The sequence below is a fragment of the Brachionichthys hirsutus genome, chromosome 19 (genome assembly GCF_040956055.1).
Source record: "Brachionichthys hirsutus isolate HB-005 chromosome 19, CSIRO-AGI_Bhir_v1, whole genome shotgun sequence".
Classification (NCBI taxonomy): domain Eukaryota; kingdom Metazoa; phylum Chordata; class Actinopteri; order Lophiiformes; family Brachionichthyidae; genus Brachionichthys; species Brachionichthys hirsutus.
In genome coordinates this window covers 4,873,052-4,892,056 of record NC_090915.1, presented here as the reverse complement: position 1 = coordinate 4,892,056, position 19,005 = coordinate 4,873,052, and the positions used below count along the sequence as shown (strand labels likewise).

The 19,005-nt window shown below is 42.9% G+C and overlaps 1 protein-coding gene across 1 annotated transcript; it reads right to left on the bottom strand.

The window, feature by feature from the left end:
- Positions 1–668: 668 nt before the first annotated feature.
- glis3 (GLIS family zinc finger 3) lies at positions 669–18,427 on the bottom strand. Its single transcript, XM_068753167.1, has 8 exons — positions 18,289–18,427; positions 17,660–17,766; positions 3,323–3,484; positions 3,129–3,233; positions 2,005–2,134; positions 1,832–1,904; positions 998–1,041; positions 669–685 (listed from the first exon to the last, which is right to left on the bottom strand). Exons 1-8 carry the CDS (start codon positions 18,425–18,427, stop codon positions 669–671), a joined length of 777 nt encoding a protein of 258 aa, XP_068609268.1.
- Between the last annotated feature and the right edge of the window lie 578 nt (positions 18,428–19,005).

Sequence of the window (19,005 nt, the reverse complement as noted above, 5' to 3'; positions counted from 1 at the left end):
CATGCATGCAAAGTGAGAGTTGTGAAATGCAGTATCAATAAATGGGCCAATCTGGAGGGAATTCCGCGTATGCAGTGCTTTCATTACCTAGAATGCTGGAAGGAACTGTGTGCAGAAGGGCTGCATCACTGGGATGGTAGGAGGCTGTCACCAAAGGCATCGCCGTGCATTAAGTGACTTGAGCTCATCCCAGCATATTGTGGAGGAGAGAACAGCATCTTCACACGCCCTAAGCGCTCTACAGGGTAAATAAAAACAGTTTCACACACACACACACACACCAAGATCATTCTCTCCATTAAACATTCAGAGATAGCATTCTTAAGTACAGATGCTTGGGTAATAAAAGTGATAAATATCTTCAATAGCCATCGCACAAATATTGTTTTTGTAATTTCAATGGCTTTTTTATCCCTCCAGTACCTTCATTACACAAGCTGGATGCCCATGGCTGCTGTACACTTTGTTCAAAACTATATTGCGATTATGATCAAGGACAACTCCACACATGTCTACAACTTTCTTCTGAAATTATACATTGCAGAAGAACAGCAGCTTTAGCGCTTTTAAGTGACATAAATTGCACTTTTCCCGTCTTTCCCAAGCCTGCCTTTATCTCAGCGGGTAAAGCAATTTGTGCGTTTCTGAACACCTCAACTCAAACACGACTAGCGGGCTGTCAGAGCTGAGGGGCAAAGAGGTGACGTGTATTTAAAGGTAGGGAGAGTTGGGCTGTCTGGAGAAAACACCAGCCAACTGCTTCACGCCACGAATGTATACCGCAGTGGGATGGACGAAATCCAATGAAATTGATTCTTCAGATGAAAAGCCCACCCCTAAAAGTATTTTCCTCCCTCCTTGCACCACGGCATTTACATATATATTTTTTTAATAGTACCTGGATTGTGAGGCTGGCTGGGGTGCTTTAAATTTTGGTTGCTTGGCAGGGAGGTCCCATTGGGAGGATGTGGGAGGCAGGTGGAAGAGCAAGGCCCACGTTGGTCCCCGGAGAAGAGCCGGCAAGGGGAAGGATCAACACACCTGAAATATTCCAAACTGAAGTAAATACTCGAGGGATTATGAAAAGGAATCATCATCATCATCCAACCACATTTGAATTAGAACCTTGTAAATGTTGATAAATAGCAGGTTTGAAGAGCTTGTCCAATATAAATTTCAAAATAAATGCATGATAACCAACCATGCCTGCAGATGAATCACTAATTAATCCGCCCATCGAGAGGTTCCACGTCAGCTATGAATTTAACACAGGCATGCGCCGTGTCCCCCCCCCTCCCCCGTTGTTATGTCTGCAGGCCATCTTTCACCCACTCAAATGACACGACTTCGAATGAGACAAACACATTTAAACTAACCACTTAAAAGAATGTAGAAAACTCGCCCTCGCAGCGCAAACTTTTCCAACGCTGCTGCGTTTAGCTCATAATGGAAAAAACAGACTACTTCCATGGGCTCTGCTGCATCGCCGTTTGAACAATGTGGCTTCCAGCTGATTTAACCCCTGACTATTCTGCTGCAGCGGCATGAAGACAGTTCAGTCAACGCAAGAGGATTTCTGCTCTGAATGTATTCAGTTTACAGTTGCTACAATATCCCAATAAATAATATGCCTTCTCATTTACACACATGTACTGTTGCTCACCTTCATTCCTCTCTTTTCTAGCGCATACATCCACGTCATCAGGGCAAACTGCCTTCCCATTCTTCATCCTCTTCATTGCCTGTCTATCTTCACTAATCTTTGTCACTTCCTGGTCCACAACAGGTGCCTCTCCTGCTATATAATTATGAATATAAAGGCCTTCAGTACCTGCAATCACCTCGTAAAGAGCACGGCAAAGCCAGGTGAGGATTTCTGGAGGAGTCTTGTCCCAGTGGAGCAGCTGAGACAGGAATACATAAAGGCTGTCAGCTTGAATATAATGGATAAACTCAAGGTTACATGCCTTTTAAATTCATCCAGAGTCTGGTTTTTAGAGCTACCAGAGTATGAATCATTGGATGCAGCAGGCCATGAGTTCAAGTTGTCTATGGGTGAAAGGCTTGGCTGCAGGGGGTAGATGGTTAAACAGTCTGTCAGGGAGTCCTGGGTCAGACCAGCCGTGGACCTCACCTAGAGAAAAGGCACAGGGATCGTTGATGAGGTGGGGAACAGCACAAATGCTAATGCAGAGTTTTCTTTGAAGCCTTGTGTTGTGTCACTGTTGTGATCATCCGAATTTTCTTTTTGATGGCTTTGTTGCACGTACTTTATTCCAACATGCTCTAATCCTCCACTGCCTTCTATTCAGAGTGAAATCTCATTTGAAATTATTTACACGAGGTACGTAATGTTATTCTTTCGGTTCTATTTTCGAAACGCTAACCTTTAAGAGTTCACTTCAAGTTGATATGGCGACACACGTCTCATTAAAGCAATGCACTCATCGGCAATGACTTTTATTGATCACTGGCATCACGAAAAGAGCTTTTGAGCAGCCGATGCTTTTGGTCATGTCAAGACTTGCAGCGGACAGCGAACAAACAGATTTCATGTGCCTCATTTTTTTTAAATCATCAGTGAAAAAGTGCATGTGGGAGACTTGTCAGAAATATGATTTATTTTAATAACTGCCAACCATGGCCACTGGTATCTATGGCGATGTGTTATCTATTCTCTATCACCCTCGGTATGGCTAAAGATCATGTACAAACTTCAGACACGCGAAAGGCAACAATACCATAATGTCCGAACTTGAATTACAGGTCGCCAGTGGAAAGGAACCAGTGATAGACAACACGATTAAGTGTATTTTTATGCATGCAAGCTGTTAAAGTGGATGCATAGAGATGCATAGATGGATTTTCATCTGTCTGAATCCAGAGCGACAGGCGACATTTCAGCGGCAAGTTCCCTCCTCATTTCTCTGAAATGGAAGAGCTAAATGGCGACAGCATTGCAGAGCATAGTCATCTCATTAGATGAGGTCAAAGGTGAGTCTTATTTATAATAATGAAACCTGGCATCAGCTTTTCATTATCAAATGCAGTTCATTATATTAAGAAGCGGAAAAAAAAAAGAATTCACGAGAGGGAAGGAAATGTGTGCATTTTGTTGCAGAATGCACCTTTTCCCGCTTTTCTTTGCTGGAGTGGGATTTCACGTGTTTCCTCAGGGAGCTGGGATCCGTGTAGCGCTTTGCGCAGCCAGGCACCCAACATGTATACGGCTTCTGTATATAAGTAGACGTTGTGGGAACGTGTAGCACAGCAATCACACAAATGATATTTGATTTATCTCCTTTCACGCTCTGCCACTCACTGTCTCCACGTGCGTGCGCTGGTGCTTCGCTCTGTCGCTCGCGTTGCTGAAAGCCTTGCGACACCTTGGGCGCTGGCACGTGTAGGGCTTCTCCCAAGTGTGGCTCCTCGAGTGGATCTTCAGGTTCTCCAGATGAGCGAAAGCTTTCTTGCAGCCCTCAAACTGTAACCACACGCAAAACAGAGTCAAAAGCGGTCCATTGAAGGAGCGAATCCATGGCTCAGACAAACAAACAGGGCAGAAAAGACAAATGGCTCTTAGTTCATCTCATTTAAGTCGGACCTGCGGCTCCCATCAGGGAAAAGGTTCTGTTTGCGATGCTTTGAAGCTCTTTCAATGCTAATTTCTGTTATATAAAGCCTTTATTTTGTGATTTGGCTCTTATAAGCAATATAACTTATCATTTCAGCACACTTTTGGATGGCAAACAGTAAAATACAACCTTAATACTGCCTAAATATTGTACCATGTGAATCACAAATATAGAAAAATATAATGCACATGAATAAATCATTGGTTTGAACTGTCATTTTCAAAAGCTGCTGCCTTCAGTTGGTCGGTCTCAACATTACGTTGTAAACTTGTGAAGGTAGAAATTTACCATGTTGTCTAAAGTGCATCAATTTCCTTTTCTGTTTCGCATGTAGATGAGTTGCCACAGTGACGCTCGAATCTCGAAATAGTTTCTACAGAATATAGCTCCCAGAAGTTAACCCCCCCAAACCCCACGCTGACAGCGAGACATGCCGGTGTTAAAGGATTTTAATTGGATTTAATTATGGAACTTCAAAACATTTTTTTTTTTTTTGTGTGTGTGTGTGTCAAAATAAAAATACAGTACGTATTGTAATAGATCTCTGAGGGTACTGTGTTTCACCGGTAGGGGGCAGTGTTTATACACACATCAATGTTCTGTCATTTGAAACCACTGTATCGTGTTCATTACCTCCGATTCGCTCTTACTTTTTCATGGTTGGTCTATAAAGACACCAAGAACAATTTATAACCTTCTGATGATTATCCAGGTCACCATGCGGATGGTGTGAATCCAATTACGAGGGGAATGAGCTGCTTGGCGGAGGTCTGCGCCTTTAAGTGTCTCTTTTTTAAACAAGTAAATAAAGTAAAGTGTATACTAAAGAATCATTCACTCCTTCGTTAGTGAACTTAAGGAGAATATTATCACCATCCAAATAATAATCATCCAAAATAACACAACAGTTTTTCTTTAGGCCACACTTCAGTGGTGGGGGGTTGGAATGTCTTTATATATTCTTGCGAAGAAAACACACAAACCATGTCCTGTGTTGTTGCCCCAAACAAATTTGCCGACTATAGAATCACTCTTAACAAAAAAGGGAGCTTGTCATCACATTTTTGTGATTAAAAAATCCCACCTGATATCAGCGTGTTGAATCTGCATGCTATGTGGAAGCGATGGAGGATGAGGTCCTGCAGGTCCTGCAGTGTAGTGTTGGCCTGTAACAACAGTCAGAGGGCTGCTGGTCACTGTCAGATTAGCAGCAACATGCTGTCCAGTTCCATATGTGAGCTTGTTGTTATTCAAAAATAAGACCTCATTTCCGCAAGCATCAGTATTCTCCTTATGATCACCCTTAATTGAGATGGATCTCTTGTTTTTGTCAGATAATATTTTTGATTTGAATATAAACCGGTAGTGACCTCTGCTGGGGCAACAATTAAAATACTGCGCTCCCAAACCTTTTTGTTTTTTTACGCGCAACTGTTTTTTGTAGGAATTGTTATTCGACTTTTTGCCAGCAGAGGTCTCTATTACCACAGCAGTCGGGAAGATTCGGTGATTGCGGTTAATTGCGCCATAATTTTTGGAATAACAAAAAAAAAAAAAAAAAAAAAGAATGAATGAGGAAAAAGCAAGACGGTGTTGAAATGCATGAATGTGATGATTACATTAAATACTCAGAACGTTCCAGAGATTTTGCATCATTTCGCCTGCCTCATTGTAAATCTGCTTCTTCCTCACTGCACTAAGTGAGTCATGAGTGAGTCATTCCCGAATGTCAGGGTGGAACCGGGTGACAAAGTGTCTGAGATGAGGCAGAACAACAGTGAAGAGACACTTGCGCTCCGTTTCAATGACAAACACCAACTCTTGGGGTGGTGCTTTCATGCATATGTTCATATTGGGTAACATTTGCACTGCTGGCAAGCCTTTTCCATCAAACTGAAACAACATGGCACCCTCCCCCCCCCCCACACACACACACACTTCCCTCTTGTAGTCCAAGGCTGCCCCTCTGTCTGGCTGTTTGAAGACAATAAGGATGAGATGCATCGGAATGGGATCAGAAAGAGCAAAGGAGACATGAGCGTCGGCCCATTTGTGAAGGGCTCCATTCCACGGTAGAATTAACGCTATAATAGAGTCTCCACCACTTACAGGGTCCATTTCTTTTCCCTCTAGGTGACAAGCATCATCACTCCTGAAGAAAGCAACACATTCATTCCGATGTCAGGATGACGGCCACGCGTGATTTCTCTTCACCTTAGATTACAATGGCCACTTTAGGTAATGCGAACCTCGGTGATTCATTAATCTGCTTTTGATTTGTTAATGACAGTTCAAGTCAAATATGCTATAGTGAAGGCTGAGTCAATCCTTTTCACTGCAGCTCGAGAGAGAGAGAGAGAGAGAGAGAGAGAGTCCTGTGGTGAGTGTCAGAGTTAACAATTTATTGGTGTCGTCCTTCATTATAACAGCTTCTATTAGCTTATGGCACCTCATAGATACACACTCCAGCACACAAATACACCGTGTGGCACGCCTGTAAGTGGGGATTACATTTAAAGCTTGCCACAAACGTCCAAATAGATGACCTTGTTTTGCAGGTGTCAGCGCCAAATTGATTTCTGATAGATGTGGTGAATTAAAAAACCGCCAATAAATAGTGCGCTCTTAGAGATGCCCGACTATTCCGCTGCACACGAACTACAGGAAGGAGACGATCCAGCCATTCATCTCCTCCTCCGCTCTCCGGCTGTCACGCCCAATGCTCAGATGAAGATGAGTGCGAGCGAGATGGGCCTCTGAGCGCGTTACATCGCCATCCATCAATCTTAGATGACTTTCTTTAATAACCTTTACAGAGAAGGCCTGTGTTGTATAAAATAGAAAAGGATTCCTGGGAAAGACGGGCTCCTCCTCTTTCTGATTCCTGCTATGTTTTCCCAACATCATGACGCCAATGAAAGATTGCTGATGTTAGCAGACCCCGTGCTGAGATCGACACGGAAGCTGTAGGTTTGTTTTTAAATTGAGCCGCCATTCACGGCGAAGAATATGAGGGTGGGATTTAAAAACATATATATATTTTCGCTCTTGAATTACATCCAGGATGATGTAGCCTGAGCATTGGAGCATAATCACAGCACTGAAACATTACCTAAAGACTTCAGTATATGAACACAAGGATGAAGAGCAAAAGGGAATTAAAGCAACTGAAATCCAATTAAACGCAGGTTGGCCACGCGTAAAATGATGTGGCTGGTTGACAAAGCATGAGGAAACAATAACGACACGGCTTCATATAAGTGTTTTTAGAACTTTGCGTATATCTACATATTTAACATGCAAGACCAGGAAAGAACCCCCCCCCCCATTTATTCATTTCATTCATTCATCTTCCTATAAGCTTTGTCCGTAACCGGGTCGCAGGTCGTGCTGGAGCCGATCCCAGCAGTCTACGGGCGAGAGGTATATTCCACTACTGCAGTAAATAGCGTAGTTGAAGTACACTCAGCCGTAACCCAGGGTGAGTCTATTCCACTACTGCGGTTGTCATAGTTAAGCGGTTCAGCTCATGCTTGTGGGTGTGTGGCTTCTTTGATATAGCAGTGGTACAGCTTCAGGAGACGCATTGGAATTTCTTGTTGCCAGTGTGGTGTTTGCGTGCCGACAGAGCACAGAGGACAGCCCGGGGGGTCATGACATATAAGGGGGGGCTACCATTGAGCCCCTGCCTGGAGCCCCCTGGTATCGATCCTCGCAACATCTGTCTTCATTAAAAAGGTTGCTCTCTGAGCAGATGGCCATTAAGCGCATCCCACTCTTTAGTGCCGGCGCCCTCCACACACCAGGGCTACCTGGAGGACACCCACCATCCCCTCAGGACTCCCGAACAAACAGCACCAAGAAGAGGTGCGGCGCGACATCAATCCCCTCTGATGTCTTTCAAAATAAAAGACTGAAGATGGAGCTGGCGAGTTTCTGCTCTGTCTTTTTTGTGAATCGGCTATTGGTCCAACAGGTGTGGCAGAAGACTCCATTTCGTAGACATATTTACATTTGTTTATAACTTTAACGACTATTTAATTGCCTGATCACCATTCGTCACACCCTTCCTGTTCAGCAAAAAAAAAAAAAACGTCTCTGTCTTCAACTGTCGTCACTTCGAAATCTTCCACGTACAGATGAAGCATTAGCCACCGACCTTTGCCGATTACACGAGGCCTTGATGACGGAGAGGTCTATCAGATGTAATGCTTTATAAACCTCAGCCAAACATAACTCAACGCATCACTTCTTTCTCTAATGAAAGCAAATCCCCCCCCCCCCCCCCACACACACACACACAGAGAAAGAGTGAAAGCAGGGAAACGGGTGATCACTGATGATTTGTTAAGCTGCTGCTCTTTTTCCCGACCCGGGCGACGTCAACTGTTATCTGTATTTTAGCCGAGGCGGCGTCACCGCCAGCAGTTCCAGCGGCAGCAGCCACGGGCCCCAATTACCGCAGTAATCACTCTCTCGCCGAGCGCGTGGCTTCAGACAGGGTAAAATATTATCTGTCTTCATCACATTCATTATCAGGCAGCAGACGCAGGTGTCCCGGCCTCCCACTGATCCACACACCATTAGTGATTGATAGACAGTGGGACTTCAGCGACTCTGCTCCACAGAACAAAATAAATAAAAATAAAAAAATGTTTTTTTTAATTGTTGAAATATGCAGAGGATTGTCTGATTGTGCATTTTCTTGTTGCCCATACAATCACCATCACATGGCACAAAAAACACAGAGCGGTCTGGCGAGTGTGTCTCCAGTGTGTGCAAGGTCAAAGTTCGCACCTCAGGGTATTCGCACGGCATCATTTGTTCTCCTCTGTAGCGATGAGGGCCAGTGTGGCAGACATATCGCCGTTTCAGACCGCAGCAGGATGGAGAAGGTGACATGGAACGGTATGGCAGGTATGTGGCATATTGATCCGCCTCATACTGACACGGGCAAGGGGGGGAGGGGGCGCTCCCACCGTGTCGGAGGTTCCTGTATGTGTATGCACACTAAGAAGGATAGTGTTAAGAGCTTTTCCTTAACTCTCATTGGCATCTTATCCCGTTCAGAGTTGTAACTATGATCAATGAAGGGAAGAATCGAAAGATTGAAACATTTAATAAAATAATTCAGCTACAAGTTGATGAGGAAATCAGTGCTGAGGTTTGGACGTCGGTTCGTGGGGGCGTCATACTTCCGCCTATGTCCCTCCCTTGGGGGGGGGGGGGTAATGCAAGTCTATCTTATACCTCCGTGGATCCGTTTCTAAGTGTAGTGTTCTCTTATTTCGATTTAACGTAATCAGTGTAATCAATAAAACTCAATGTCGTGCAATGCTATTGTTGTGAAAAGCGCGTGTGGCAGATGTGGGGTTTCCATCTATTATGGAAATTCCCTAGAATAACTTGAATAGATCACCTTGTTAGCCGACCCTCTAATGAGTTATCGTAACACCGGGCTGACACCCAGTGTGTGGGAAAAGCTCAAGAGATTTCAAAACTAAAAAAAAAAACCCTTTTGGGTGGGGCTCGCTTCCACATCCTCCGGCACCTGGCTGAGGTCATTCTGCTCCGTGGATTGATTTACATATAAATTGAACATGCGGCGTTACACACCTCCTTAGACTCATCTGTTTCAATACTGTATCCCATTATCTACACTCTGCATACTTCAACAAGCGTTTAATTTAAGCTTCCATATTGTCTTATGTTTCATTATGTTTTAGTGTCATTTATTAAAATTCGTTTAGCGAATAACGCCCCCCCCCCCCCAACACGCACGGCCCCTCTTCCTGCCGTGCACCTACTCTAATATATTCTGAGCGGCTGCATATCCTGAGGTAAATGAGAAATGTTGAAAATTCAGTGGAATATGAAAAGCAATCATATTTTCTGTATCCGTAAGCAGGTCTGTGGTAGCTGGGGGGGTCATTCTTGCTCTCTGCTGTTGCTTGGGGAGGCATTTCGTAAGAGCCCCGGGGGCTCACCTAGTTAATTAAGTTTTTCTGCTGTTCGAACAATATAACTTGTGATTTTTAGTGCTCCACAAAGCTAATTCTCTGCCACTGCTGAGGGCTTGATAGACACGACTTCTCCTCCGGATGACGGCCTTTTCATATGGAATATATATCACTAATATTTATATATATATAACACTAATGTGTTGTAAATAACAACACATTCATATTTCTTACTGGACTCATATGTGAATCCAACCGTTTCGGGATATGCACCAAGACTATACGTTTATTTATGTATTTATTACCAGAAATTAGCCTGCCATTAAAATTAATGTAGTGTCTTGAGGTAGGGAATATTGTTTAAATGTATGTAATGTAAGTTTAAATTAAAGTTCATTTATTTAGTTACCGGTACTTCAAATGTGTCTTTTTTGGATTGGCATTTTTTCCCCTTCTCATTTCGCCATATCTCTGTGGTCTCTTGGACAACTGTTTCGAAAAAAAAGAGAGTTGAAACTACTGTATAGCACTTCTTTTTAATTTTCTGAGATTGAGTGTAATCTGATTGCATTTTATTATTGCTCTATATTATTCCGAATCTTAACCATGAACACTGTTCAGAACAATGGCGATGATGTCATCCTTAAAAGATTGAAAGCACATTTGACTCTTAAAGCCTTACAGTGTGCCTTTACCATTTTGTCGTGCATGCCATTGATGACTCGCACATGGATTGCGGTCTGCTATAAATACTGTGGGACCACGGATCTGAGAGAGGAAACCCGGACCTCGAGTTTCAAAAGGCAGATTATACGCAACACACATAAACTACAGCCTGCAATAATAAATGTCGTCTTTGAGCTCGGTGGCGCGCACACACAAGATCTTGTGACATGCGAGTGGTAATGTAGGCTGTGGCGTATGTCAAAGGCGTTGGCTCACTTCTCCTCCAGAGAACATCTCTCATCATACCATCTATCTCTCCTCGATGGAGGGGGGGGGGGGGGGGGGAAACTCACAGAGCTCTTGGAGCAGAATAATGAGGAGCCCCCAACTACAACTTCCTTGCCCTGCAGCATTGTAGCTGTGAACGCCTCTGCTTCTTGCATGTAATGCTCCGCCCAAATGGAGGATGCGAACCGACAACAACTCCTTTTTGTTTGCGTGATCACTTTGTTTGGTTGCGTGATTTCATTTTTGTGTGTGTGTTTTTTCTTGTTTGCGTGATTCCTTTTTTCTTGTGTGCGCTATGATTTGTTGTTGTGTTTTGCACTTCAGGGCCACCGTAGTACAGTATAGGAAAAAAATAAATGTCGATGTCCTCGTGAAAGACAGACATAGATATTTTTTTTTTTTTTTTTTTTTGGACATCAAGTTACCAGTTTTGTTAATGGCTGGACAGATTTCCATATGCAGAGACACATTTACAGCGCTCAGAAAGTGACAAGTCAGAGCTGTTGATCAGCACCATGGATGAGAGTAATAGATCCGCTTAGCCTTAATCAATGCCTCTCACAGGCTCATTGAGCAGTGCACTCAGCATCCTGCTTTTGTGTCAGAGAGCCTTTTAATCTAATTGGACATTAAGCTCCTGTCATTATTCCTCATGCTCTGAGACGTATTTACGGCTCTCCCGCTTGCTTGTCTTTACCTTTTCATTACAGCATGCCAGTCTACATCAGCAAGCTCATTAAGGGAAATGAATCAAAGGAGAAAGAGTGTGTGTGTGTGTGTGCGCGGCTGAAAAATGCAATCTAAAAACATGTGTGTTAGGGTGACACGCTCAGCACATCATTCATGTTGTTTACAGGCTGTAATGTGTTAGCAGGTGAGGACACTTTAATAATAAAGGCTTTGCGCAAAGCCAAACACAAAGACATTGACTGGGGGGGTCAATATTAAATACAGTCAGCAGGAATGAATGTAGGTGTATAAGACTTGGATTAATCATCAGGAGCTAAAAAAAAACAAACAGAAAACAATATATATATATTAAAAAAAAATTATTGAATGATTTGATCATGCTGATCATGCATATTGATTTGCAACATAAGCAGCTCTGTCTTGTGATTTCAATGATGTTCATGTTTGACCTTCATTGTAAATGTTCTCTTTTAGTAGCTGGAATTCGCACCTTAGATAAACTCTATCGTCACTTTTCACGGTGTTTGTTCCTTGTCTCGTTTCTCCTCCAGATTTCCTCGATTGCTGCCGCATCTCTGTCGTCCTTCTTCTTCACAATCTGTCCTCTCATTACAATAATTACAGCCTGTGAACATTTCATTAACCTAATATGTCTTGACTGAGACATGCAATGTTATTGTGCTGAGCCCACCGTTTTCATCACATCCTCATTGCACTCAGCCCGCCTTCCCTGCCAACCTCACCCCTCGCTGTCAACGGAAAAGCATGAAAATTAATTGTGTTTTTGTCCTGTGCCTTCTTCGCAAATTAACTTGTGAGAGATTCCTTGCGTGGTCTTTAAGGACACCATTGGTTTGGATTTCTTCTGCATAGTATCAGTACTCAGTCTTTGCTTTAGAGCTTTTCTGGGGTACACTTTTATTATTCTCCTATTAGGTATGAGGTACTGAAGGTGCAGTCGTCTCTTTTCGACCCTTTGCAGTATAAACGAGGATGGATCAGGAAGGATGTGGTTCAAAGACAAGGGGGTTTGCACTCAGAAACTAAGCTCTGTGCACGGCCTTTAATAAAGATATCAGCAAGAGGCACACTTCCTGACTTGCAGCAGCAGCATGAAGCTTTTGAAGCTGGATGTGCACTTCCTTTTATTCACTGCCTCCACATAACATGGCAATGGTGCATTATGAAACCCGATCCTTTGTTCTTTTCCTGTGATGGCCTGCCATTTTTTTTGGACTTTGCTTGCCAGGAACAGTCTGTTCCATATTATCTGCAAGAGAGGTCAAACCAGCCCCCCACCCCCAAACCCCTGCCTTACTTCTTTTATGTTTATTTCAAAGTTTTTCTCATAAATCTGCGCTTATCCTCCACTTTCTTTTTTATTTCTCACCTCACCAAAATATTGAATTCATCCCCTGTTCCTCAAAGGACAGCAATGCTGTCTTTATTTTATTTATCAATCTTCCATAAGTGTTTGATGCTCTCAATGAGAAAAGTCCCCAACAGTCAAGGCAATCAACTGTCATATATTATTATTATTATTATTATATACAACATAATTAAATTAATAAATCATCTTCGCACAGCCGAGTATCATTATTTTTTTTAATCATGAACTCACATATCTAAGTATATGACTCAAAGCTTGCCAATTCCTCCCCCTCTCTGGAGATGGACCGTACCCCCCCCGCTCCCTGTGCATGGTCAATCACACTGCATGGGAAATTAATCCCATTATTAAACATGCTTCATTTTGGAAAATTTCAATTACTAACGACAGCAAGAGGAAGAGAAGGACAGTAATGAATGAATATTGCATTAGGCCATGAGAGCGATCACAGCGGCTGGTTGGAGATGTGTCTCGAGGTCCATTTATTTACATGACTTTTGGCCAGATGGCCACCAAGTCATTTGTGAAGCCTGCTTATGCAGCCATTAAGGATTGAAGTGTGTTTAAGCGGTGCCATGTGTGATGGGCTCAAAGCAAAAAAAAATGAATGTGCTAGTTATTAGGTTAAGATGGTAAAAGCGCCACACAAATGCTCCTCAGTTCACGCTGGCTGACCTGTCTGCTTGTTGCAAGCCCAATTCTCACACTCGTGGCATCTGTTATCCTCGGTAAATTAAATGTTCTTCCAGAAGACAAAGCGCGGAAGTAAAACCTCAAGGTTTTCCCAAATGTCTCCTGGGAAATTGGTTCGGCGTGAACACAAGTGAACCAAGTGCGTGCGTGTTTTGACCCCGCAGAGGACAAACACTTACCTCGCTTTGCCATTTGCTCATATTTTGCGGACTTGAGCACTCGTTCCAGTTGGGTAAAGCGTCCCTTGTTGCCATTGAGCCATGAGTCAGTGAGGTAAAAAAAGAAAGAAAAAAAAAGGTCAAAGCAATTTATATGTGACACATTGCATTTGATCGCTTTGTCATCGCCTTGGGGCAGAAACCTGTCACTCTCAACCGTACACCCAGTGCACACACCCGCACATACACACGCGCAAACAGGCGCAGACAGACATGCACAGATGCATGCACAATGCGCACAAGAACATAACAAGTACCATCTGCAAGGAGGAACTCATTTAGAGTTTCGCAGGTGCCTTTGATGTGTCTTTGTGTGTCTGAACGAAGGCGACGAGCTTCAGAGGTTAAATAAAGGACTGATTTTAAAATTCATATATTTATATACGCATCCTTCGAATCACTGTTTCTCCTCGTGATCCGAAGTAAGTGGGACGTGTAAAATTTAAAGGGCACCACGGATAACAGCGGTCAAAGTTTGAAGAGAACTGGAAAATACGTTCTATTGTGTTTTTTGGGAGTTAAGACTTGTCTACCTCATCCAAGAAGATGCATTGTGTTTATTGGGCGGATCTTTAGAACGGTATCTTGAAATATATCTAAAAACAATATATTTTGGGTGGATGTGGATCAAGCTGTGGAGTCCTTTTAGTTCATTACAGTGTCAAACATTCAGCTGGAGAACCTGAAACCTTCGTTTCACTACTAATGAGCCTTTTTATCGTAATTCAAAGGCGCTACATTTTGATACAAGACGGAGGTCACCAGGTGCTGTCCTGTGGACCCCTGTAGCTTCAAACACTGAAACGTCAGGATGATTCATGGCAGGGAAACGGGACCTCAGGTAGGAGAATGGTACGCTGTGTGAGATGAAATCGTCCACATGTCCCATTATTTATTGTACACATGCTTTGGTTATGGGCGATGGATGTCAGAAAGGACTGGGAGGCATTAGCTAACTCCACGAGTACCCATAATGGCAATTCCACTGTGATTTATGGAGTTTTGCCAGATCTGGTAGAAATGACCTTCACACATCGTTATCAGAGGAAGATACCAGCGGACAGAGATTCCTATATCCCATCCCTCTTTGCCGTCAGGGCTCCAGTGTGTGTGTGTGTGTGTGTGTTGTTGTTGAGTGAAACCGACACTGAGCTGGCGCTCGGGGCAGAAGAGCAGTGCTGGATGGATTCCGTGTGTGTCAGTCTGTCTTCTATGAGAGTGTCACACTAGTATTTATGTTGTGACTATTGCAGAAAAGAGTCTCTGCACGGCCGACAAAATATGGAAATCTGACTGGCTTTGTAGAACAGACCTAATTTAATCTGATTCTATGCAGTGTCCTGGACGCAGATGCAAGCTTTAACATTTATTACACTACTTACAGAGTGTTGCACGTTTACGTTTTGGTTCATCCAAATGTCATTGCCTTTTATTCTTTGCTAGGCTGTGTTTAGCTGAAGAGTGTTTGGCACTTTTAGAGTGGTGAATTACCATAAATTTAACCCCAAATTTGTTCCTATTTATTTATTTATTATTTTTTATGTTAATACTGCCTAAACATCTATACATGTTTTTTTAATGTCTTATATAACCCAGTCTAAGTCACTGTATTACCTGCAATAGGCATTAAGAAAGTAAATATCAGCCACCAACAATCAAAATATACAGTTTTGTCTGTAAAAAGCTTTTGGTTTTTATTCACTTACTTTTATGTCACTTCCCAAGACAAAATGGCTTTACGTTTAGAAATAAAAGCTATTATAAATCCTTATATTCCTTACATCCATGTTGACTTACTACCGTTGTTGGAGCATTTCCTGCTGAAATAACGACAAATGCACATCAGTGGAATAGTGTGACAGCGTTGGCAGAGGATGTGTAACATTGTCAAAAAGCCTGGAAGGGAAACTACAATATTTTCTACAATACGGAGGAAAGTATTTTTTTATTTTTTTTAGACCAAAATAACACAGTATAGTCATGCTTCACTGGTCTTTAGGGTAAACTATAGCCGTCCCAGTGGTCTCCCCCCTTCAGGTGATTCCTTGTGTGGCACTCACACTAACTCTACGGATGTCTCCAGCATTTCTTTTTCTTCTTTCTCCCTCACTTTTTACAAGTATATTAAATGGTACTGAAAATATGTGTTTCCCATTTGTCAGCGCTTTTTACTGCTGCTCTTGACACTTCAGTCCACAGATCATGAACCCAATTAAAGCAGGCAATTTGTGTTAAATTTTATTATGCCAAGCCTGCACTGCCATTGGCTCAGAGCTTGTCAAGTCCCTCCCCTTTCACCCTTAATAGTGCAGCCTGGTTCCAGGTCATTTTTTTTTGTTATTGTTCCTTTGATTTATTTTCCTCATAGCACAGAAATTGGCCAGAGACTGCCCCCCGTTTCTCTGTTATGAGCTCTCCTGTCCTGTGATGACAGTATTATGAAGAAGGAAGATAAACTGACACAGAAACCGTGTGAATGTTCGTCTAAATCATTTCAAACGCCAGTGAAACGGGACACATTTCACATGGACATCAGCTTTACTATAATGCATCCCTTAAAAAAACGATTCCATTCCAACTTTACCGTGCATTTCCACACACTTGCGTCCATCCCTCTGCATGTGTGGTTTTGGTGGACACACCAAAAGGAGAAGCAATCTCATGAATGCAATGAGTTATTTAACAAGAATGCTAACCCAGTGTGCTTCCCGGAAGGGGAGGAGACTGTGGCATTGTTCCATTTCAAGCCTGTCACTCTGACGGATGAGCAGTGGGCCCACACATCATTCGTCTTTTTTGTTTTCATTGTATTTTATGATTTGAAGTCAAGGAATTACATCACATACGGTCTTTTCAGAGTCGCTTGCATTTATTCTAAATCCTCTTTTGACTGTCAGCTGCAGGAAGTCACTCACCCACCAAGAAAATGTTCTAGTTTGTGAATCCTTTTGACTGACAATGGCAATAAAATCGATCAGGATTCTGAGTACCTCAGCGTTTTAGATCTGTTTCTTGTCCTTCAGGCAACTATTCAAGCATTTGATGCATTTCAGAGAAGGTATTATATTAATACCAAAGCCTTGAAACGCTCTTCAGATTCTTTAACTCCCAATAAACCTATTTTGTGTTTTTTTGCTTTTCCACGTCGTTCTCAGTGTCATCGTGCATTTATTTGCAGCCGTTTCAAGCTTTCTTGCAGAATGACTTCTCAGAATTGCCTTGTACGTATTAAAGAATGACGAGGAGTTTGACGGTATGACGCAAATATCAAGGCTATTAAATGCTGGATGACTTTGTAACAATGATGCATTACGCTGACAGGCCTGTCACATTGATCTTTCATTCTAAAGTACATCGTCTACGATGGATTGCCAAACTCAAATGACTTTCAGCAAGTTAATTTTCTCATCTTCAGGGAGTTACTTGATGCCAAGGGCTGCCTTAGAAAGTTTAAACAGTACATTCATGTATTAGAAACGCTGTGGCAAGCCATAGAAAGCTGAGCATATGCTATTCATTTTCCAAACAGCTTTGTCCTTTATCGGGTCGTGATGGAACCAATTCACCTAATTTGCATGTTTTTGGCGGTGGGGAGGAAGCCGGAGAGAACCCAGGAAGACACGGGGAGAACATGCAAACTCCTCACAGAAAGGCCCCGCAAGTCGGATTCGACTTGTGGCCTTCTTGCTCTGAAGCACCAGCGCTGACCACTGCGCCAGTGAGCATATGTTACATATTTAAAATGTGCTAAAGTATCTGCCATATATTCTTCGTGAGGAGGGGAAGCCTGGAGGAATCCATTCAAGGAGTGATTTATTGATCGGCTTTATATGCCATAAATCTCCAATATAAAGAAAATAAAACACCAAACTGATCAAATACTGCAGGACAAGTTGTCGTTTTTCTTTACAATTACCTCTCCAACAACATGAAGTTTGCAGCTTCTGAAATGAATTCAACAAACCAGACGCCCCCCCCCTCCTCAAGTCACAGGGGAAGCATGTATTCTATACAGGGCTGTCAAATGAATGATCACACATGAGCACACACACATTTTTTTCTTCTATTGGTAAAATAAATTGGTGATGTTAAGTTATTTCCCCCCATACACAATCACACCGATCCTTGCGTGCGCACCCGCCCGTGGGCAGGAATGCAGACCGAGGCGTCGCACGAAGGGATGAGACCCAGCTGGTTGCTCGTGCGAGTGCCGCACTCAGCGGACCCTGGTTTCATTATCGTAGCATGTTTCCCGTGACCCGGAGAAAAGTGACATCTGATTTACCTCAAGATCAATTTGTATGTAAATCAGTCAGAAAACTGGAGGGCAATAGTGGGTGGCATATCAAACACTAATGTTTTTGAACCCCCGTGAGCAGGTTTGTGATTTGGGAGGTCCCCACAGAGACATTAATAGAGCCCATTGAAGTAATGGTAACCCTTTGGCCCACGGGGGCATGAGCGCCTTCCGGAGAAAACTGTACAAACTGCAGTCTGATTTCAGCAAGTGACTGACATCTCTAAAAGTGCAGAATCTGGCAGTGCTGCAACCTTCTTATAAAAAAAAGTGATGGATTCTCAGAGAGGTCAAATGCTAATGAGTCTGCTGGTACTGCCCACCAGTTGTTGCCGTTGTGTTATGTGAACTGGACTTTTCAGACACTAAAAGCCCCCCCCCCTGTGCAGCTATAAAAATATTATGGCCACACCGAGAGAGCACTTTTTCTTTTCCGGAATCTTGAACGCACCTGCCTCCCGGATATTTTGTTCAATTTCCTCCTCTTTGATCGGAGACCCAAGCAGGATCCTCCTCAGCTGGAATGGCTCGCATAAGAAGTGGCAGTTGTTGCCCGCAGACTTCTCCTCCTCTGAGTCTCCTGCAAGCATGGCTGCATTCTTAACTGGGCTGATGATGCGGCGAGGCAATGCCGGGCAGGCTGCGAATGCTGTGTGTTTTTCCATTTACGGAAGATCATAAAGGAAATCTAGGTTGTGTTGTCGACGCCTTGTTTCGTACAGGCGATGGGTGTTTGAGGAGTGATCTGCAAGTAGGAGACCAATGAGGAGGCACTAACAGAACAATGCAACAAAGGGATAATCGGCGTCTGGATGTGACTCGCGGCATTAATGTGAAAAGCTAATTATCTGTTTGCAGAAAGCTCGCCGCGTAAAGCAACGTCTCACAACTCAAGCAGACTTTCAAAACGAGCAAAATACGGCTGGCTTAAAATCTCATTTCTATATTTATTGCGTATTTTGTCGAGGAAATGCACACGCAAGGCACACTCACCTTTATATCTTATATATAATTATGACTATAAATTATGCTGAAAGTAGTTAATTTGAAAGGAATTTGAAAATATGTATTACTGAGAAGCAAAATGGTCTTCCAGGCCAATCAAAGCCCGTCAATCCCAGGACACAGTCACGTTCAAGCTCTTTCTATGAATAAGTAAGCAGATCAT

What these genes read in the sequence shown, in the direction of transcription:
- glis3 (XM_068753167.1), bottom strand. Translation starts at nt 18,427, where the DNA reads ATGCTTGCAGGAGACTCAGAGGAGGAGAAGTCTGCGGGCAACAACTGC. An exon ending in ACAAAATATCCGGGAGGCAG is followed by an intron (nt 17,767 to 18,288) that starts GTGCGTTCAAGA and finishes TAATGAAACCAG; the next exon opens with GGTCCGCTGAGTGCGGCACT. An exon ending in TCTTTACGAGGTGATTGCAG is followed by an intron (nt 1,042 to 1,831) that starts GTACTGAAGGCC and finishes GGAATATTTCAG; the next exon opens with GTGTGTTGATCCTTCCCCTT.